This window comes from Labrus bergylta, chromosome 10 (assembly GCF_963930695.1).
Source record: "Labrus bergylta chromosome 10, fLabBer1.1, whole genome shotgun sequence".
In the NCBI taxonomy this organism is placed as follows: Eukaryota; Metazoa; Chordata; class Actinopteri; order Labriformes; family Labridae; genus Labrus; species Labrus bergylta.
The window spans coordinates 22,957,650-22,981,226 of NC_089204.1; the positions used below are offsets into that span (position 1 = coordinate 22,957,650).

Below are 23,577 nucleotides of genomic sequence, written 5' to 3' on the forward strand. Positions count from 1 at the left end.
CCATGCTTTAGTTTTGTTAAGGTTGGAAATTGCTGTAAAACAAATGGAACATATTTTCTTTGGGTACCATTATTCATGTTTGATCCTGGGACTTGCCAGGTATGTTGATAAATGTTATGTTGTTATAATCACAATAAGGATTGTATTACATGTCCTGATCCAAATATGTGCATTCCTACAAAGCCTCTTGAATTGTAGCTAAATCATCATCTTTCACTTTTTACAGGAAGTAGGATTTTCTCCTCTATACCACTAATGCTGCATCACGATATTTCAAAGGAGCAAATTAAAGTCACACAAATGTAGCCATAACAAATTATGCTACTGATGCAGTGCATTACAACATAAACATTTCTCTCAGTATACAAGATCATCTTGTGATACTGTAAAAGAAAAAGGTTGTAAATAAAAGATCCCATGTAAAAATGGTGCAGCATGTTTTTCTCGTTTGCATCATTTCCCTCAGTATTCTGAACTGTTCATGCTGCTTCTAAGCATTGTCTTAAAGGTGATAAGTGTATATCGCAGGACATTTGGCATGTCATTTTAAGCAAAGATTTAACATGATTTTTATGAAATCAATGTGCCATAAAATGTACAACTGCAGCAACAGCCAACAAAATACAAACATTCTATGCAGCTAAAACGGAGAGGAGCACCAAAAGCCCCGTCTGCTCGCTGCTCCGTCCTGTAATTAACAGTGACAGCACTGGATGAAGGGTCACTCGGGACGGGGAGACACAGGTCCAAAGCAGGCCCCAGCATCAGCTCTACATCTCTGCCTCTGCACCAACCCCTCCCTGTTTTGGCCTCCTCTGGCCCCTCAGACCTCGGGCCTGTCACGAGGCTGGATGGACCTGGAGGCCCTTTTGTTAACTTGGGAGATGAGTTAGGGGTCAGAGCTGTAGAGAAGGGGGAGAGCCTGTGGGCTGTTAATGAGGGGCAAACAGTCAGTTTTGCTCCTGTGTGTACACAACAGTGGGGCCAGCTAACATGCAACATGCCAGTTGGACGCTTTAATCTGATGTTTGAAAACTAGAAAATTAACAAAAATAAGCAAAAGGGGGGAAAACTTGAACTAAAGATTTAGCTTGATTGGACTTTGTTCTACTTTTTGAGGCCTTAGAGTAAAGTAGTACCTGCTATAAAGGTCTGGCTGGCATATTGGCCGTAGGCATGGGCAGGCTAGCTGTGAGAAAAGGCATCTACAGAGAGGCCGGACTGGTGGGGCAAGATGTCAGCTAGAGCAGAGTCCCCAACAGAGGAGGGGGTGAAGGGGGCAAAGGAGGCCTCATGGGGCTCCCGCTTTACACACATGGAAGGTGGATATGATGGGTGGGAGTCTGCCAGATGGAAAAAAAAAGAAAAAGAACTGGATGTAATGTAGACATGCCTCTCCACACTTACTGGGCATACTTCAGTCACTCAGATGTATGGTGGGATGGATGTTCAGCTTTCTAAATGATCAAAAAGTTATTTGTTTTTCTATCATGCCCTCAGCAAAACACTACAGATACTGCATACACTGATGCAGGTTTGTGGTATCAGTGAATTAGAATGAGTTTCTGATGTCACAACACGCAAGCAGGCTTCAAACGTTAATGATTATTTTTCCAATCTTTCAAATGAAATTGCCAAAAAATGACTATTTGCTGCTACCATTCAGAAATGAAAAAAAATGGAAAACTTTCCTATTCTGACATGGATATAAAAGGTCTTATATGATCTAAATTAATGTTAGGTTTGATTAAGGTTAAAATGTCTTGTGTTAGACATGAGGAAAGGAGCCTTAAGAATAGGAACCCAACAAGAAGTATGATTAAACAAAGATGAACTTCTATCTTTTAACAACTCTAGACCAGACATTTCCGATGACTCCTGAATAGATAAGCAGTCTTCAGTTGATTCGTTCATTTACATAGCTTATAATAATAATAATCTCATATGCACCCTGCAGTAATTCAGTCAACTAAGCAGGGAACATGCACCAGTGAAATGTTGCAACAACACATCGCGCCTGATCAATCAAGCTCAAATGCGTAAAAAATTTCCCAAAGGTTTTTGGGAAAACAAACAACATAATCTCACGGCTGCTTTCTCACAACAAAATCACTCCCACAAATACCCAAACAATCGGCCTGCAGACAGTTCAGAACTCCACACTTTGATCTAATTTGGCTGATGAGTCTTGGCATCTTTCATTTCACCGGCTCTGCCTCTTGAACCCGTGCAATCAATGTGAGCTCTGTCTCCGTCTCCGGCCTCGCCACGTCTGCCGCAGAGCCCGCTCTGTTTCGCTGGGGCCTGCGGGGAGAGATGGCTCTGTCCCGACACCATGATAGCCTCATTAGCTGCTTCCCCCGTCATTGTTATTTTACAACAGGACTGTGTGTTGCGATTCCTCATTAAGATAAGGGCTGTTCTATGGAAAGGGGGGATGCAACCCTGTCAGCCCTATGAACCTTATGCCAGGAAACCAGGCAACGTAACTGACTGTTTTTCCCATAGAAATCCACAGCAGGTTCTACCGCTCTCTTTGTCTCTGTGGCAGCTGTAAATGTGGATTCAGACTGAGGAAGTGCAATTACACTAAATACTTTCATCTTATAGAGACAAATGGTTTAACAAAGTAAGTTTTTAACACATGATCAAATCATTAAAACGAACGGTTGACACATCTCTGACATGTACAGAAATATTCTAATAACCAGGCTTCAGCATTTAATTGGATGGACCGAAAGTTTGTCTGTAAAAGTAAGACATAAATCTCCTTGGAACAAGAACACAATAAAGGAATGAGTGCACATGTTCACTTCTTTACTTAATTATATCTACACATGGTCTGTTCAAGTCTTTAAAGTTAAAACAGCTTTCAAAAGTCTACTTTGTCTAACATTGATTTAAGTGAACCACAACCACCATCATCCCCAGATAAAGGACACTTCCTGACACAACCTTAAAACATAAAATAGTAAAAAAAAAAAAAAACTCAGATTCTATAAGTGTTGGCTTTTAGACACAATCCAACTACTGTGTGTAATGATTTAGAAAGGTAGAGTGTGTTCTTATCCCTTCAGGTGCTTCTTAACTGAGCCATGCACATGCAGATTCTCTATGTAATTGTTCTCCTTTTCCCCTTCTTTGTTATAAAGGTAACATTGCAGGGCTCTCCTAAACTCAAGGACAGTAATCTGACCTCTAAGACAATACTGAGGGTACCAAACCTTAAGAAAAGGCAAAGTCTGTTTACACTGTATTCCAGACCTCCTGTGCACAACCGTTAGCTTCTGTTTTCTCAGCCCCTCAGCAACCGTTGTCAAACAGACAACAGGTTACGGCACAACAACAACTGCTACAAACGCAAGCGTTCAAGACCACTGAACTCTGAAACTAATCAGACATGGTGTTGCTTATTGTCCTGGAGACGAGGCAGAGCTCGGGTAAAGGGAGCCTGTCAAATCACAGGCCCCGATGATGGAGATGGAAGATAAACTTGTTGGTCCTTGGGGACTCTTTCTACCCAGCAAACACATCTCTGAGCGGGTGGAGACGCTATAGAGTTCTCCAACATCTGTCTCTGCTAGGTCCACAGACCCCATCAACCATAGAAATGAACTCTTAAGAACCTACAGCAGTCCTCAGAGTGCTGCGTTCAGATATAGCTGCAACAGCCTGCTCTCAAGTGGGCATTTCATTTTTAAACGTACACAGAGGAACTTCTGAGAAGAAAACATTTACCGGCAGAACTCTTGTTTTCAAACGCTGACCTGCTGAGAACTTGTGTTCAAGACCACTGCAAAACTTATTTTTCTTAGTGTACATTTATTACATACAATCAGTCAAATCTCTACATCCACTCTCCTGCATCTTGGAAGTGGTCATAAAAAAAAGTAATATAAGAACATCAAAGCTGCATCCAATCATGAGTGAGTAAAGATAATTTCTTGGCCCAAATAGCTTGAAATCTCCATTCATTATCCAATGTGTGCTTAAAGGTAATTATGCTGTTGTGGGAGTTGATAAAAACATTCATTTCCTAGCTGGGGGCTGTGAGCTCAGACAAGCCGTTTGTCACTAGGCCACACACCAGGCGCTGCAGGTTAGGTGGCTGCTTCTTGTTTGCCATCCAGCAGAGAAAAGCTTCCACTGCCAAGTCAAAATAACAAGGCTAATTTCAGTTCAAATCAATCCAAAATAAAGCTTCTTTTAACCTCTTCTGCCTCCTCTTTAAAGTTCGGTCCTTTTAATACTCATAGAGAAACAGACACAAAGATAGACATATATAAAGAGAGATGGAGAAGCATTGGATTTCCACATGTGTTAGAGTTGTAGAAGGCCAGAGGGGGGGGGGGGGGGGGGGGGGGGCATTTACACTCAGCTTCCCCACAGGCTCTGGTGAGAGTGATTATCAAACACAGCCTGCACAGAGGCTACTCTCAGTCATCCCTATTTCACTACCCATACTAACTACTGTACAATATCATACCACCATTTTTCAAGCAAAACTTGATTTAAATATTGTAAACCAGATACTGGATACTGTATGTATTGTGAAGATACTAGCTGACAACTACACATAAACAGTTAATCCAGAGACCTGGGATTAATAATTGTTTTTCTGGCAATGTATATGCAAAACACAACACTGTTTTCATGTACTAGACACTGATTCATACAAGTAAAAGTAGTTCTCTGCAAATGTCCTTGTTTACCCAGTCAGATTTGCACAATACCAGCTTTAACATGATTACTATTGAACATAATCTACCTGCATGAATTAGCTCAAAACTAGATTTCTTATGTTTGTCTTGATGGAGGATATAAGAATACTCCTTCCAAATAATTGCTGACAAATTCAGTTTTCCCCCCAAAAGACGTTAAAATGAAAATGGTTTTATTTCATTACTAGTCTTTGTAAATGATTGTTGCTTCCTTGTGAACACCAGTGGTGTGATTCAGTGCCTTAAATCTCTCCCTGATTTGCTCCGCCGCCCTCCTCTCCTCCTAGGTAACTGTCTCTTTCACACATTAGAGTAAACAGAGGACACAAAAATGGCCGACATTGCCTTCTCTTTGGCGCCCTTGGAACGCGAAACTGAGCACTTCATTAATCATTCATCTTTAATAGATTATGCAAATTCCAGGACATAAAAATCAACAAGATCAATAACTGTATGCATTTTAATTGGGAGCAGAAAACATTTAAAGAATGAATATAATCTTGTAGCTCCATCCAATATGAGAGCATAATTTATTGATAATTGGATCCCAGCCTAAGTGAGGGAGGTAATTTAGCTTTTTTCAGCCCTGGCATACATTCCTATTTACAGGGATTGCTAATGGCAGAAAAAATAATATTATGCACTGACAACCTACATCCAATCAAATGCAACAAGCATTACTTTGCATAGTCGTTAAAATTAAGTAATAAAATTTTACTGGAAATGACTTCTTGGCTTAATTAATAAACACATTCTTTTTTAACGCACGTTCCAGAGCATGTTGTCAAACTCCACTTAAAAAAAAAGTTTTGTTAGTCTGCCTCCTCATTATGCAATCTGTGGCCCTCACATGTATCGCTTTAGGAGGCCCCGGGGCCCCCAGGTGGCCTACAAGCCACCTGCTATGAGTGTGCTCCCCGGAGCGAGACCGCTTTCATAGGAGGAGCCCGGCGTAAAAGACAAAAACACACCTTTCTTCTCCTGAGGCCCAACTTTCTGGGGCAAAATTACCTCCCACATATTCAGGAATGAAAAAAAGGGGTCTTTCTTTTTCTGTAGCTCTGTGCTGGGGTCCAGGGACGGACTATAGGGATCATTTGAGAAGGGCCACGACAATTTTCAATCATGCTGTCCTCCTCTTTACTCTCTTTCTCTCACACACACACAGTGGACTCATTGACTTCAATGCCCACTGCATAATTATGGGCATTTCATTAAAAGGCTGGTATATTATTCTCATGTCAGTAAACCTAACCTCTCCTGGGAAAGAGGTTCAACAGAAACAATATTTCAATTAACGAGGCGGACATCAAGCTTGACAGCAGAGCAAAAGAAGCCATGGTGCAATACAAGGTGGGTTATATGATACAGATAGTTAACACTACAAGATATTTAATACACTGCGCCTGCATTCAACTTCTGGCTCATTGAGGAAGTGACTTTTAAAAACAGGAGCCAGTTTGCAAAGTGTAATTTCATTTTTTTTCTGTATCTGTCCCTCTTCTCCACAGCATGAGGCAGCCAGCCAGCCACGCTGCCACTCCAGCCGCTGTCAATCAACAGGCTATCATAGCCTTTGATGACAACGTCGTGTCGCGGCGAGAACAGCAGCTGTCTCTCATGAGAAGTGCTCCCAGTCAATCTGTTAGCGGGCCAATCCAGGCTAACACAATAGCCAGTTAGGAGCAGTTGTGTGAAAGGCCTGTAGGATTTAATGGGCTCAGATGATATATCGCCTCGCTCTGTACCACGGCAAATGAACTCACAGAGTGCTGCAAAAAGTGGTCCAGAGGACTTTTTTCATTTTGTGGTGAGAATTTGATATGGCTGGATAATGTGTTTGCCATAAGGAGATGATGAGTCGATGATGATGCATTATCAAGATGATAGATTTTGCAATACTTGGTCAAATTGAAGGGGTAGACTCACAGTTTACAGTGTATTCAGTTAGAGAAGGCATCATGTTTTCAACAGAATAAGTTACTTTGCCATCTGCAATAGTATGCACACATGAACTCTGTTGATTAGGGGATAAATATGCTTTTAGATATCAGGGATGTTGGGAATTTATAAACTTTGAAAATCGGGTCAAAACAATGCCTTAGTCCCAATTGCATTCACCTGTGATAGGTGACAAAGGAACTGGAAAACTTTACAGCATCTAGATAATTTTGTTTTGTTTTTTCCTCTTCTTTGGTTCGCGAGTAGAACGGTTGGCGAGATGCTATGCAACAACATGTACAGCAGAAGAAGGGCCGAATATACCACCAAATCTATGTCAAGTTCTGAGTTTAAGCACCATGGCGCACTTGTTCCCAACCTGCTGCAGCTGGTTTTTCATTCTTTTAGGGGTCAACCTAGCGTGAGTCAGATTGTACCTGTCACAACAGAGTAGCTCTGGGAGACACTGGAGGCGAGCTCGGAGCTGGCGCTGGAGGAGAGGCTTGGCTTTACATCTTCCAGGCCGCCGTTCAGGGAGGGGAGCGAGTACTCATTGGCCTGTGGACAAATACACAACAAATGCAAAAATATGTCAGCTGAGGAAGGCACATGTCAGAAGGTTGGAAACCAGAGATAGCAACTTTAAACACAAATTAATTTCACATTCCACCACAATGTTCCCTGATCTTGTTAATTTCAGCTATGCACTGCCCATAAGCCCACTTTGGGTGCTAGATTTAGAGGAAAATTCCCAGTTTAGGAGACTTTATATAAAATATGCCTGATGGAAACCCCTTGTGTATCTCAGGAAGCTGCCTGTGATCCTCTGGCCGTGTTTCCTTTCTGAATATTTCCTGTGATTTCTGTGAACTATCCCCCCCCCCCAAACCACCACCACCAACCCGTCCTTTCCCCACTCCCCATGCTTTACCAAGACCTATGATGTATGCATGCATTAGGGCTTGTCTGAGGAGAAGGCAGGAAGGGAGAGAGGGATGAGAGAGGGATTGGGCGAGGAGTGAAAGGACGGGGTGTCAGCTGGCTCTTTGTGCTCCACTGCAGTCATCCCTGTGACCAGTCAAGGGAGGAGACATTCAGGGCTTTGTTACAGGAGAGACATGTGGTGTGTGCTTTTTTAAAAGGGGAGTACAAACCTCAAAATCAGCCTTTGTGCTTTGTTTCTAGGATGAACACAAATATAAGGGGATTGAAATTATTTTAAATAGTGTTTCATACTTGGATTATTTTGTAACTTAATTTTCCAGCTTTTCTTTACATTTCTTTTGGTTGTAATAAAACATGAACGGCCGCCATTTTTCATGTTTCGCAGCTTCTCAGTCTTGGAAATGCAGCTCTTGCTGTACCATGATACAATACGATATACGATACGATATGATGCAATACACTTTATGTCCACGAAGGGAAGGTCCTATTGGACTGGAATGCCACACACATAAAGCTGTGTCCACATTAATATGATTGAAAAAGAAACAGAATCAATTAACATGTAAACAGAGTAGCACTGCCCAATGACAATGTTTACTGTTTTACACATTTTATAGAGTACTAGTTTTGAAAAAACTTTTCAATTGTGATAAAACTTGTGCCTCTGCAGCCAGTTTCATGTGTCACAGTTTTGCCATCTAGGAAATGAAGCATTTGCTGAATATCGATATGATATGATGTGACTTAGGATGTGATAAACCTTATTTGATACAATGGAATAGGCTACAATGGATACTACACTATATGGTAATTATACTTTATGATACTATACAATACATTTCAATGTATACCATACTATACGATGCAATATACTTAATTGTCCCTGTCTGCGGTAGTGCTCATAAATAAATAAAAAACATCAAAAAACAAACAACAATCTACATGTTAGCAGAGTAGCACCTACCAATGACTACCACAAAAGCACATTTCCCTTATTGCACATGTTCAACATAATACAGAACAATAAGTAAAGGAGATAAGAACTGCACATGCAGACCTAATGTGTGGATCAAGCTAGTCTCTTTAGTATTTATTCACTTTAATCTGAGGTTAAGACTCTGCAGGCAGCTGTGATAAATCCTGTTTGTTAATGAGATGACACTTCCTGACCCGACTCTTCTTCTTCTTCTTTGAAAAGATAAGTGTGTGTGCACACATTTGTGTCTGCGAGTGTTTGTATCAGAGTGCATCTGTTTGTCTCAATGGGCTGGGGGTCCCACAGGGGCGAGTTGGTGACCCTGGTCTTGTCTGCCTCTATCCCAGATAAACTCTAATTGTCTGCTTACAACTGTTCCCTGGCACTGGGCTGGATGTTCTTCTCTATTCCGCTGGGCCTCTGCAGCACAAGAGCCATTTTGTCATGCAGATGGGCTGTGGGCAGGGCTGGGCAGGGCTGGGCGGAGGGCGAGTGGCGAGCACAGAGGGGCCTGAATGACCCGACCACATGGCTGCCAGAAGTGTGGGAGGGATGAGGCCTATTCAGCCTGGCCTCTTCAAAATGGCTTTTTAATGCCCTGACGCAGACACCAGACAAGCCCCTAATAGCCTAATATCCCACCTTTTCACCAGTTTAAGAAAAGGAGGGGGTGTTGGAAACAGGGAGAAAAGAGGAGGTGCACAAAACGAGTGGAAAGCAGCCTGATTAATATTACATTAAATTAAAACTGATTTTTCTGGACTATTCTGATGCCGTTTTTCTCCCCCCTCCTCCACCTTCTCCTCGCCTTTTTAATACCTTCTCCTCCAGTCTTTGTGATTGCAAGTCATTTCCAATTCGTTTTGGTATTGATCTTGCCGTAGAAATCACTTTGGTAATTAGCTGCATTAGGGGCTGTATAGCAGGCTGAGGGGCTGTCCCCCTGATTTATCGCCGCTGTAATTCCCCGCGATCGCGCAGAGATGAAAATGAACTCAATTAGGGCACTGCTCAGGCTGCATGGGCACCCACATAGAGTTCCAATGGAAAAATTAATAGTCCTCTTGTTGTTTAACAGTCTAATGAATGTAAATAAAGGTTATCCGCTGGAATAGGGTATAGGCTTGCAGGTTGCTTTGAGAAATAAGTTGCAGGGAGCATTTTGTCACCTGTGTCAGCATGTGTACCAGGTAACCCACAAGGACTACAGTGCGGCTTCTTTCCCCTTTTGTTACCAGAGTTGAAAAACATACATAATGTTTGGTGCAAAAACAATAAATGTGAGGGTGTAAAGAAATCAGCGTCGTTTACCTGTTCAGGTTTAATGTGTTCTGAAGTGGGGAAGACATCAGGGTAAGAAGGACGTTCAAACACGCGGTCAAGGGCCTCCAGCTGCTGCTGGGTGAAGGCGTCAGCTCGCAGGTGCTTCCTTAAACTCTCCACGCTGCCCTGAGAGTCACTGCCAGGGCCTGAACCATCTGAGCCATCTTGAAATAGAGGTAAAGGAAGGAGGGGAGAGGGGGAAAAGGCAACAACAACTGCATGAGTGCATAGCTCGACTCTTTTTTACTTAATACATTTCTAGCAATGTGAGGTAAGCATGAGGAGAAATTAGTTTTGAGCCTAACGGGTGTGAGAATGATGGCGGATGAGGAGCAGGAGTAAATTCAGGGAGACCCACCAGCATGTCTGCCTTTCATCTCCCTCTATGTCTTCCCCTCACACACATATACACTCACTCAAGCAGCTTTCTGCTCACCCCCCTCCACCCCCACCTCTCGTCGCGGCCACCATCAGCACGGTCATCATGTGATAGGTCTATGGTAATTGATGGATTACCTTCAGTGCAAATATATACTTGTAAGGGAGAGCGTGTGTTTCAGGAGGAGAAACTGGGGCTGCCGATTACATACAGAGCCTCTCATTCTGCCGGCGGGAAATGGAGAGCCATTATTTAACTGCACTATTTCCTCCTGAACATATTACCCTTCCCTCTCTCTGTCTCCCTCTCTTTCTCTACATCCACCTCCCCCCCCCCCTCGCATATTGCCTGTCTTCTGGAAAACAGAATGGAGTGTGGACGGCACTCAGGGCCGAATGAGGATGGGGCGTTGAGGGCAAGCGTATGCATTTCCTCACTTGGTCACACTCTATATAAACAAATGAGTGTATGCTTCCCTCATTCTTCTGATCTCTGACCCTATCAACTCGGCCACTGCCGCTTCAGCTCTCCCTCTGCTCCCTCATCAAGACCCGAACACTGAACGAAAAAACCATTCTGCAGCTAAAACCTCCAGCCTGTATCCCAGGAACCTCCACTACAAAATCCCGCCTCCTGCCGCCCTCCCTTTCCTCCCCTCTTACCCGGCCGCCAACAGCGGATGAGGGCTTTAGCTCCCATACAAATCTGTCATTCTAAATTTGCAGCAGATTATGTTCTCTCCTGGGCGAGCCGGCGGTGATATATGATATGCAAGGCCGCTATTGATTGCCTGATCCGCCGGCAGAGGAGGGGAGGCGAAATGAACTTGGAATGAACATCATGCCTCAACTCATTGTGCGTATAATACTCTACTTAATCCCACATTTTTCTGTGCTATGGAATTCAATTGATCAATCATGTTCCACTGATGGTACCATTTCAGGGGCGTTATTGCCATTCTGCTCGGCTGCTTGACCTTTTTTCAATGGCTGAGGCCAGCGGATGAACCCGACTTGCACCAAGAAATAGATCCATGGAGAGAATGGAATAGAGGACTGCAATTGGGTACGAGTGTGTGTAGATGGCAGAGTGTGTGTGTGTGTGTGTGTGTGTTTCAGTGCTTAAATATATCGACTGTAGCTTTGTCTAACATATATGAAAGAATCAGTTCTTTCTCCTGCCTCATGTATTTTTGTATTTGGAATATTTGAGCAGTTTTTCTTTTTTCCCCTTGGGTGGTGGGGCAGCTTTAGTGTTGCTGTATGAAACTCAATTGTTGTCTGTGGTACAGAAGAAAAAGGAGTCATTAATTACCTCGTATCAGCTGGTGTGAGAAAAGAGGCAAGCCGGATCAATAGCAACTGTTTGTCATTCACTGTGGAGGATCGTGCTTATACTCAGCTCCCCCTCAAACACTTAATCAGGCCTACTGAACTGGCTGCAGGAGGAGAAAAAATCCCTCCATAGGATAATGTTGCTGCCTTTTATTTGATGAAAACGTAAACAAAAATCATCAAATTAAATGTCCAATTATACAGCCTTAAACAGCCTCTGGTAAACTGTAAATGTTTCTAAACTGGGGTAAAACAGGCCTAATTTTTCAGGTTTGGTTCAGACTGCTCGGTTTTTAAGTCTCTAGCTCTAAAGTTAAGTATCAGAATATATTTCACATTTATGTGGTCAAAAAAATTACTGATTTGGCCTTTAAGTGGGGAAACTAGTAAATCATTTATTTTCAGAATTCACCATTAGAGCTTCATGTTTGACATATATCATAAGATAGCTGCAATAAATCAGATTCATCCTTTGACAGTCAGCGTGTCAAGTGGGCTGTGAAGCCCGACTGTCAGATACTGTGTGTGCGTGTGTGTGTGTGTGTGTGTGTGTGTGTGTGTGTGTGTGTGTGTGTGTGTGTGTGTCTCATTGACTGCCTTGCTTCATTTTCACAGTGTTTCTTCAACCCCTCTGGGTGTCTCAGCAGGTATTCTCTTATCTCTCCCACAGCACCAGCTGACTGCGTTTCTTCATTTTAACACCAAAGTGTGAGGAGATAAAAACAAGACTCTCCAACAGTGACACTCACACATCCGACTCTAAAGAAGCATTCTCTCTGATCGATACTTTCTTTGGTCAGCTTTCACAGACAGATGCTGTTTGACCTTATTAAGCGATGTTTACTACTGAAAAAAATTAAAGGAACAGTTTGTGACAATGGAGTCCTGGTCTGGAGATGAAGTAAGATAATGTAAAGATTGTGATAGACACATGTCTCATTTCTTACATTGAACTAACAGAATGATGCACTCTGTTAATAAGACAATTAATTATAGCACTTCCGTTAATTCTGTAGAAGGGTATTTTATCATGATGTGTTCAAACATAAGTGGACTGAGCAGCTTTGTTTAAGAAAAAAGGATCAGCTGCTCTCCTTTACTAGACAATACGATGAGAAAAGAAATGAAAGCTGCTCTATTCATTTATCAAACGAACTCTTACTCATGCACTTTCAGCCTTTCTAACACACACACACCTAAATATCTAACCGATGACAGAAGCTACTGTGACACAGACCACAATCGTATCAAAAGCTGTTCTGTTTTGCTTTGTCTCTAAGGGGGATGTTAACGTCCTGCGGTGGCACGGTGGTACTTTATGTCCTTCTTTCATCTCCCCTGTTCCTGTGATAAGATAACTCAGAGAGGAGGGGGGGGGGGGGGGGGGCTTGTTTGAAAGGCAAATGAATTCCTCCACACCGCCTGGTGCTCTCCGTAAATCAATGGCGCGGGGTTTCCCAGATCAGAGGCTGCGAGTCCTCTGCTGATAGGTGAAATGATGCCATCGCAAATTGTGGATCATTTGTTGATGTTTTTTAAAAATGCAGTTATGCTTGGAAAAAAAAGGGAGAGAGAGAGAGAGAGAGAGAGAGAGAGAGAGAGGGGTGGAGAGAGAGTGCAAACAAACTGGTATACCCAGAGGGTGAACACTCCTCCCCTGTAAGCTAGCTATATTTATGAAAGCTCTGAAGCGGAAAGGAGAGAGGTGGGTGGGTTGGGTGGGGTGGGGGAGAGAGAGAGAGAGAGAGTGGGGGAGAGAGACAGCAGCACTGCCATGGCTGTTAAGATCCTGTTATGTTGTGGCGTGTTTAAGAGCTTTATTAATTCGATTTAGCACCACCAACCAGTGTACTGACTGTCAGCGGGCAGAGAGATGCTTATTTGATGTTTGCACTCACCGCCTGCACTGAGGCTGGGTTTGTAGTGTTTTCAACTCTAGTTATCGTATTTACTTTGATTTTAAACCACAGATCCAGGCCAATGCAAAAAGTCAAGATGAAGTCCTATAGTAAGTCTATAAGACGGGGGGAGGGGGTCATCAGCTGGCGGTAGATTAAAACAGTCAAAGACTTGCTCCTTTGATCCATCCACATGTGATTTGGAAAAAAAAAATGTGGCAGTGTTTGAAATTCAGAAAATATTTTAATTTTATCAAATGGAAGTTAACTAAGATTGCAGAAAAAATGCAGAAAGAAAAGTTTAAGCTAGATCCCTGCAGTGCAAAAAAAAAAAAAGATAGTTTTATTTTACATTTGCATTGAATGCAAGTTTAAATATAGATTATTTTGTTTGAATGGAAGAAGATAAGTCATTCTCTGTTATAGTCAAAAATGACCTGATTATATGGATATTACTGCAGTAAACCCTCTCCCTCTTTAGTGCGTCTCTATTCCCCTCTCTTTTTCTCTTTGTCCTCCTCTTCCCTCCTCTGGACCAGTCTGTCGTTTAGCGTTGCCACCCTGTGCTGCAAGTATTTGTGGAAATGCAATTAACGTATCCCCTCTTTTCTCTCGCCTTTTCTCCCTCCTCAAGCTGAGTAATGCATCGCTCCATTAATTCTCGGCATCGCTGCCCGTAATTGACTTTTCTCTGACATGATTCCTCTCCATTGAGTGAATTCCCTCTCCTTATATTTTTTGTGACGGCTCTCATTGTATATTGTTTACAACTGTACGTGGGGTCTCATGCAGCCATGTTGCTGAACGGTTAACCCACAAGTCTCAGAAAGAATAAGGGCAGACGATAAGAGGATAAATTAAATGTTGAAGAGGTAGAGCACAGGAGGTGGAGGAGGAGGGGGAGAAATAAAATGTGGACCCTTTTGTGTCCTCTTCTACTGTCGGGGCCCTAACAGCTTCTTGTCTCTGTGATACGCTCTGCGGCCCCTCTCAAACCTGAGCTTTTCTCTCTCAAACACAGCCCATCAGGGCCATCATCGTGCTCATGATTCCATTTATTTCTGCCTCGCTCTGGATGCATTTATTTTCTAAAGTGATCCTCTATTGACTCATTGTCATGGACTGGCTTGACTAGCCAACCAGTGAAGGCCCAGGTTCAAATCCATACACTAACTGATTTGAACTCCACAAATGGGTCGTATGTGTTGAAAGATACGCAACGGGCAATCTTCAAAAGGGGCCAAATATCAAATTTGAACAAATCAAAACAGCCACTGTATTCATTTTTCTTCAGCACCTACTGCACAAGGTTGATATGACTCTTTCTTTTAATGTCATGAATGAACAACCTGCTCGGGCATTTGTTCCCCCCCCCTCCCTGCTCACACACTCATAAGCTCCTTCTACACTCATCCCACACCCACGCTACAATCACAAGTTATGACCTTTGCTTTCTCCATCTAATTTATCACCGTTGCTCCCTGCTGCCTGCCTGTCCTCCCCGGAGCTCCACTGGGCTCCATCCCGGGCCCGATGAGAGCAACATACAGTTAGGTCACATCAACCTGACTGCAAACAGGAGCCGGGTCAGGAGCTACCTGTCACTGTGTGCAAGACAAGGAAAGCACTGACTTTACATAGACAACATCTCCTTTAAAAAATGAGCAAATCCGGCATGATAATTTGATCAGTCCTTTACTCGAAAAACGACTCGAGGATGGCACTTGTCAAAGGAGTGCATAGACATCCTGCTCTATAATACACATTTGACAATCTTCCTGCAGTTGTCACCCAATCCTCTCTCTCTTTTCTTGGCTTCCACTTCCACCATAGGTTTAAATGACTGCGCGAGAGCATGCTGTACAACAGGCTAATTTCCCCACTTCACTATTAATGCATTTGGCAGGAACAACATTCCATTTCCTGTAATGAGATACACAAATAAATCTGGCTATGGATAGATTCAGGGTGGTGGCGGTGGTGGGAAGAGGAAGAGGGGAGGGGGGGGGGGGGGAGGGGGGAAGTGCATTGAGACGCATTCTCCCAGCACTGGCATAATTGGTATCGCTGCTTGCAGACATGCAAACCAATCTCTGCACAGATAGGGCTGAGACTCTCTCTTTCCCCCCTTAAGGCTATTTCTTTTGTCTTTGCGATAGCTTGCACATCCAAGATAGAGGGAGGGGAGGGAGGGGGGAGATGTTAATTTGTGAATTAATAGCTTTTCTCTGCAGAATTGCAAATTCTTCTAAATGTCACTATGTTCGCTGTGTGAGAAGATTCTGAAGTTGCAAACAGACACTCTTTCCACACACACACTTCCCTGCATCAGGTGTGTGTGTGCATACACAAATCCTAAAACCGATCCTTGCTCAACTCTCATTGAGACCTCCTCTCTCCCTCCTCCCACTATTTTTTTTTCTAATCCCCCCTGCTCCTCTTCCTCCTCCCGTCTTCACTTGAAGCCGTCCAGTGTAACATGCTACTTTTAATTTGCAATAACACATGACAAGGACAGATTAATGGCTCTGATGGCACCTATGTCCCTGAAGCTCGTCTTACGGGGGACCCGGTGTACATAACGCGTGTCACACTACATTATCTCTACAGCCCTCCAGTAATGGGGACCTTTTTCTTCCTCAAAGGGCAACCGCTGACTTCAGCCACACCGAGATCACACAGTACAACTATCGCCATTCTGTACAAGGCCTTCTTTATCACGGTTATTTTGTTTAAATTACCAAAAATGTGGACACAAAACACATGACATGCAACAGAAAGTGAGGAACATTAAAACAGTTTGCACCACTAGATCTCCCCTCATTAAGTATTTATTCACTTACATATTTTATGTTTACCTGGTTCTGTATTTACTAAGTTGTCTGACAAGTTCACATGTAAACACTTTTGCAGGTACTTTTGTTATGTGACCTAGACGTAGCAGCTCTTGAGGCTTAGACCTTTCTTATAGCTTTGTTTTGTTAAACAACAGTCGTCAACAATATTTGTGTACATTAAAAATTGTGATTAAAAAATCACAATGAATAACCAAACACAAACTGTTTTACATCACAGAGATAATTTGAGAAAAACTAAAAAGGTAAGCCAAAATAGAGAATTGTGAAAAATAGAGAAACTTAATTTGATAAGAAACTGTATCTGATTATCTTTATATGATAATACTTTTTAAATAAGCTACATTGCTCTGACTGTTTATCAAACTGAAAGCCTTAACATTTGAAAAAAGGCTTCCCCACCTCATTTTAATACGCTTGCAACCTGGAAGAGCAGAAACAGCAGTAGATAGGAAAGAGTTGTGATCTGATTGACCAAAGCAAAAGAGAAGGTTGTCTAACTTGAACTTACAATGTCCTATTTTCCTTCCATCCAAGTGGTTGCCACTCCAGAGAACTAAAGAGACAGAAACATAAAAGAAGGAAGTGGCCTGTTGTGATGAGTGCTCTTTGATATCATTTTCAACCATATCATCCCATCAGCCCCCTCAATGCAGCACACACACACATGCTCGCACACACACACACACACACACACACACACACATGCACATTGCACACACACGCTGCCCCCTCCCTCACTCCCTCCCTCCCTCCCTCCCTGCCTGCACCGGTCTGTTCCTACACCTGTTCAGGCCTCCACTAGGGACATGTTAATTCATAGGCATTAAAAAAGCCAATTGTTTGCAAAACCGATAATCTATTAGCCCTCAGGCGGTGTGTGTCCACTCTCTTGCCTTGGAATGAGAAATTCTGGCTTGGACCGGATAAGCTTCCACTTAATCTTTTAGCATATCTAGGTCTGTTTTCATGCCAGTCCCTTGGGAGTGTATAGACTAGTGTACAATATTAAAGAAAAAAACTTGGGTCTTTTAATGCTGTGCATCCTCAAACAATTAAAAAAAACAGTCAAAACGTGTTTATGTAACTATGAGGTGCAGATAATTAAATAACTGGCTGTGTCAATCCAGAGCTTCTTTTTCTGTCTTTTTTTATAGAAATCAAAGTAAGAAGCAGCAGCACTGATGCCTTGCCAAGGGGGGGATTAGAGTTGTAAGACAGCTATATAGGATATCTACAGTACATCTAAGCATGGTATAAAATAGAGATGCAGCTCTGTGGGTGCATGGTAAAAACACAAGGCATCAAAAAAGAAAAAGAAGCAGATTGAATCACAACGCTCTCTCTTAACACTCGCCCCGGCCCTGATATACAACATAACAAGTCACTTGAGACAGCACACAGAAACACACTCGGTTGCAGCGCTGTCATAAATGTCATCTTCGTCTTCTTCTTCTTCACACACAGAGAAAAAAAAAATGAAGGAGACGAGTGATGGAGAGAATTAAAAGGATGGGGAGAGAAGAAAAAAAAACACAAAGGGATTTTGTGTGTTCCCTTTTTCTTACCATCGTCTCGTTTCCTCTTCTCGCCGTTGGAGCGAGGGATACCCAGAATGCCGTTGATGGAATAGGATCCCACGGGGTCGTTGGAGGCGCTGGTCACAGGGGGCGAGGCCGTGCTGGGCACTGATGGAGGCAGCAGAGTTGGACTGTTTTATTGGTGTGTTTGCACATGTGAAAAACTCTTTTAAAAGTGTATTTGAATGGGTATTTCTGATGTTGTTGTAATCTGTGCGCCGCTCACCTATAGTGTGGCCCGGCGTGGAGAGTGGTGTGACAGATCCATCAGGGGACGGGTGGAATTGCTGCTGGACTTTGGTGCGGATAATCCTGGCAAAGTGAACAACAGACACGGATCAATCAATACCGCTTCCAGAGCATGGAGATTTCACACCCAAAACCCGGCCGCCCCAGCCGGGACACTTAAACACGCCACATCAGGTTCACTTACACCCGTGCATGTACAAGTGCTCCACCGTTTGGGGGCCGCTTGTATCCTCATATTCAGCCCCTCCTTCCCTTGTCGCAAATAGCCAATCTCGGGGCTTTAGGGCCAATCTCTGTGCTCCTGTGTGAGGCTGAATGGGTTCTGCCCCCTGAGATTGTGGATTCAATCTAGCTGGATTCTGAGGTTAGAAATATGATAAAGTCCCCACACCAGTAAGATGTGATGTGGCGGGAAAGTCTTCATTGCACTTTGGTCTGAATGATCTTGCAAACAAAGCATGAAATCACATCAATTCACCTCAATGATCAGCTTCACTGGCTCTACCTGGCCAACTCTAATAATCTCCCTCTCCTGCTCCCCTCTCCCTCTCCCTCTCCTCTCCTCGCTCTCTCTCGCTCTCTTTATCTCTCCATCGCTCAAAGCTGATCTTTCACTTCTCTCTTTTTCCCCTTTTTTTTTTCTCATTTCTTATCTATGTACTGTACTCCACAGTCTCTGTCTTCCAGGCCCCTGATCTTTTTCTCTTTTCTCCAATTCCTCTCTCTTTTTTCTTCCCTGTACTCTCGGCCTCCTCTCTGCTGTCTGTTGTAGTTTTGTGGTCTCTCTTATATTGCTCAGTTTAGCACACAGGACTCCTCACAGGGCTCACTGAGGATCAGGGCATTTATTGATTGGGACTCTGGGATAGAAAAGATGACGACGAACGGCAGTGAGAAACCACAAATGCAAATGGTGATCTATATATTGCCTGTGACAGAAGAGCAATAGTGTCTTATTTGGCCAACCTACTGTGACCTACTACCACATCCAGTTTGTTTTAATGACATTAACATGTACAAAAATAAAGTATCACAATAATCTGACAATTTGACATTAGAGGATGAGGAGATAAGGTTACGTTTGTAAATTAGAGATTTGTTGTATTTCTTTTAAAGGTACAGCGGGATTTAGCGTAGCTCAGCTTTAGCTCTTATGGGACGTGATCCCATTACATTAAACCATGACTGTGGTAATCTTTTGATTGACAGATGAACGTGAGATCATTGACTAACAGGCAGCGTTGTGTACTGACAGAAAATCCCACATGGACGCCCCTCTCACAGGAGAGGTGTGACAAAAACAGACTTTTACAGACTGCAGATGAGGAGACTGAGGCTTCACGCGTGCAGCAATGAGCCATCAGTTGTGACTCAGGCAGCTATGGGGTTAAGTTCCTCAGGGGCAAAAATGTACATCACACTCTTTTCATTCCCCTCGCTATCTCGTGTGTCCTCCATACTCTCTCCTCCAGGCAGGGCAACAAAGGCTCCTCCAGAAAACACACATCAATATTTTATTTGAATTTCTAACATCTCACCACAACAGTTATCTGACCTCATGACTCGAGGGAGCCTCATAAATTCAAGGACTTTCTTTCAACTCTATGTTGTTGCTATTGAATAAGCAATTTGGATGACTGAATTAATGACATCTGTGTTCGGGTATTGTAAAAAAAAAAAAAAAAAGAAAAAAAAAAAATTATCTCCGAAGAAAGATTAAAATGTGGATCAATAAGATTGAAAGCCGCTTAGAACCTTCTGGGTACACCTCCGTCTCCAGTGGGTGGAAACTCCTCTCTGCGGCAGCAAAACAAAGTGCAACCGAGTCTCTGTGTAATCTTTAATAATTCATGCAGGAAAAATGTGTTTAAAGCCAGGACATCCTCTTTAGTCAACAGAGCAGAGGTCAGACCTCTCTAACCACAGAGACCACCAGGGGTCCACTGTCTCTGTCTTTCTCCCCCTCTGCCCGCCTCTTTAGCTTCTCCTCCTCACACTCTTCCTCCTCCACGTTTCCCAATCCTCCCTTCAAGACCAACATCCAGAAACAACATTAAAACAGCCTGTAGTGGGAGAGTATTGATAACCATGACTGGAGTTAGGTTAAATAAACATTCTTAAATATTATTCTGCATTTTTAGTTGGTTAAATTAATTTCAAGTCATATTTTAGAAATTCTAAGACCATTAAAGGAATTAAAATTCAAAAATGAAACCAGCTTGGTGTCATGAATCTATTTGTTTCACAATAACCACTGCATTGATGTCTAATACATTTTAAAACTTGGTGATTTTTATGAACTTTCTTTTAATTTTGCTACTTTGGTGGGGCTCTACGTCCCTTTTAATTTAAAAGAGCTCTATGAATAAAGCTTATTATTATTAATGTTAAAACGCAGTTGTATCTGTTGCAGCAGCAGGGCCTGGTTTTAATTATTAAACTGATGGAAAACAAAGGTCAAATCTTCTTCCAAAAGTTTTGTGTAAAAACCAAGAGTTTTTTTCCCCCAAATGACAACATAGAAAAAATGTTTCCATACACCTTTGAATGTTTTTGGAACAACAGAGAAAAACAAAGAAAGGGCGCCAAACAAGTTGTTGAAGCCACAATTTCCATAGCAGCCAGATTTTGTAATATTACCATCTTTTGACGTTTTTGGAAAAGATTCATTCATCTCCTACATTTAGCTGCCTGTGTTATGAGACTCTCTACAGCTCATTAAAATGTAATGCGGATGACCAGCTCTCTGGAACAGTGCCTCCTAACCAAAGTTCATCACTCGCAGCCACTATGGGGCTTTTTTTTCACTTTGCACACACATGCACACATGAGGGCTTTTCACCGGTGTCCTCTGTCTAAAGACACTTTGTCCACTGCTGTCCCGCTTCACGGGGAAAGGTGCAGGTGTAGGGTGTCTGCTGCTTTGGAACAGAAACGCTTTTATAGTCCCTTTACGCATAATTCACCACTCGTGTAGCTCGGAAGAAGTCTTTCATTTTTTTTTTTTCAATTTACAGCATTAATTTAAACCTATAATAATACAAACAACGAGGACTATAATAGGGTACATGATAATTGTGTGAGATATAAACCGGAATAATCCAGGATTGTTCAACCACGCTCTTGGTGTAAATGTGTGATGTTTTGTCGCTCCACATTCCCCTCGGTGTTGGAAAACAGAGCAATTGGTTGGCAATAAAGAGGCTGCTGCCGCCCCTGTCGCAGTGTGGTCCGCGTATTGAACGACTTTGTTGGGTATTTCCCTCCGCCTCTGGATCTGGTTACGCGGTATTGATCGGTTTTTATCGAGACAGATGTGATTCTTCGTGGCCCCAGCCTCAGCCCCCGTGCTGGCTGTGTTGTGGAGGGCCGCACAGGGGATTGAATTGCACATGTGAGACCACCCCGGGTAGGGAAACGTCTCGGGCTATAGGACTATCTTTAGCTCAGTGTGCAGATGAAAAAAAGTTACCATCTTATTTAACAGCTGTAATAGTCAATTAATACATGGGTTTTTTTTTTACGCAATGTCTCATTAAGTTTTCGTCGAAAATTTGACTCATTTTACGCACACATTCAAAAGGTAATCTAAAAAAATAAACTATGTTTGACGAATAATTGACACACTTTGAAACAAATTCAGCAAGTTTTTCGATCATCACATCAAATATAACTGTATTTTCCACCTACCTGTTGATGGAGGAAACGCTGGGGACAGTGTCGTTGTCACAGACGGCCTCAGCCAGTAGTCGGTCCCTTATCTCCCAGGCGAACATGGTTGGATTCTGGCGCTTGTAGTCCGCTATTTTATCCACCACTTTCGGAGTTGCAACCTTTGGTTTGGAGCCACCAATGACTCCAGGTTTAATACTGCCGGTTTCATAGTACCTGCATGGAAACAGAGGGATTTGTTCCTGAATGGATCCTTCTTTAAACTCAAAAGTTCAGTCTGATTTATGGCAGGAGTGGTTTAAGAATCGTCTGTGTGGAAACAAATTACCGCCGATCTTTTAGGTCAAATAATTTAAAAATAGCTACAAATATGTTGGCGGGTTTAATCTATTAATTGGTTTGTGTGTGTGTTGTAATATGGGCCTGATTGAGTGTCAGCTGGGAGGTGAACAGAGCGGATTTTTCCACGAAAAGCATGTGTCATTAAAATCACACAATATAAGCAGTGAGACGGACAGAACAAAAGGACAGTTTGGACCTCATTTTTTTTCAGTCTCCATGAGCTTACAGCAGCATGCACGACATGCCACCATGACCTATACTGGTAAATGTTGGTGACAAACATTCAGTGTGTGTGAAATGAAATACCTCTGATATGCCTTCTGATAGCTGAAAAAAATATATTTCAAAATATTATCTCACAGCATCTGTGCTCTGAAGTAAAAAATGATATAGTTGAGCTACTTTTCTCAGGGTTTAAAGTAGACTGACGAAAAAGACGAGTGAGGTGTTTTTTCCTGATGGATTATGATACTTAAATGTAAGTTAATTGTAGCCTCAAAATGTGTTTTGATCTGCAAGTAATCTCCCTATTTTTTTCTGTAACTTTTTATTCACTTAAAAAAAAAACGAATTCTCATACAGTCTCTCATCACATTAAAACAGTCTCATATTCCTCTTGGATATTTTTATGCGTAATGTTTAGCTGTAAAGTCTCATTCTAAAATGTACTACATGATTATGATGCTATTCTCTTGCAAAGGCTGCAGGTGATGGATAGAAAATCTCGGACGTAGAACTGCTGTGTTCAAGCAAAAAAAAAAAAAAGGGCAAAGAGAAAAAATGGCCTGCCTATATAACCGATGACTGAGGCTGAAATAGAGCTGGGTGCGCATATACAAGCTCTATAGAAGATTGATGTTTGACACACATTAAAGGGCTCTGGTGCTGTTGGTGGAGGTGGATCCCCTCTTTTACCTGCCGAGGATTTTGCTGACACAGCCGTGACTGACCCGTAGCTGTCTGGAGATGTCACAGGGCCGGACACCCTGGTGGGCAAGCTCCACGATCCGCTGCCGAACCACGTCCGGGAGGGGTCTGCCGTTCACAAACACCCCGCCGAGCTGGTTCACACCGCCGTGCCCTGCGTGGGACACAACAGCAGGACAGGGGAGCATAACATTACATACCTGCAGAGGACACGGGGGCTCCAGGGCTCCATGTGTGGAGCCAGTTTGGTTTATTTGTTTTTGCGTTTGTTTACAGTCAAAGACGTTCAATCACATTATTATGTACACACAAACAGTGCAATGTATAGAGCCACACACACATTTTTATATTGGCTTTGTTGCTGCATGCTTTCTGAACATTTTTAAAATAAGTAGAATTTAATTTGGAATAATAATAATAATATTAATGATAATA

At 42.6% G+C, this 23,577-nt stretch overlaps 1 protein-coding gene across 6 annotated transcripts in view; it reads right to left on the reverse strand.

The window, feature by feature from the left end:
* Nucleotides 1-23,577, reverse strand: part of pax2a (paired box 2a) — a 28,947-nt gene that overhangs the window by 3,452 nt on the left and 1,918 nt on the right. For 2 of the 6 annotated variants that reach the window (XM_065959224.1, XM_065959226.1), the window contains exons 2-8: nucleotides 23,131-23,296; nucleotides 21,892-22,089; nucleotides 18,179-18,264; nucleotides 17,941-18,060; nucleotides 16,884-16,928; nucleotides 9,895-10,070; nucleotides 7,100-7,220 (exon numbers count right to left, since the gene is read on the reverse strand). In XM_065959224.1, the coding sequence (XP_065815296.1) occupies nucleotides 7,100-7,220; nucleotides 9,895-10,070; nucleotides 16,884-16,928; nucleotides 17,941-18,060; nucleotides 18,179-18,264; nucleotides 21,892-22,089; nucleotides 23,131-23,296 (912 nt within the window). Of the gene's footprint in view, nucleotides 1-7,099; nucleotides 7,221-9,894; nucleotides 10,071-16,883; nucleotides 16,929-17,940; nucleotides 18,061-18,178; nucleotides 18,265-21,891; nucleotides 22,090-22,521; nucleotides 22,543-23,130; nucleotides 23,309-23,577 lie in introns of all 6 variants that reach the window. The other 4 variants (XM_065959223.1, XM_065959225.1, XM_065959222.1 and 1 more) reach the window with 3 other exon arrangements.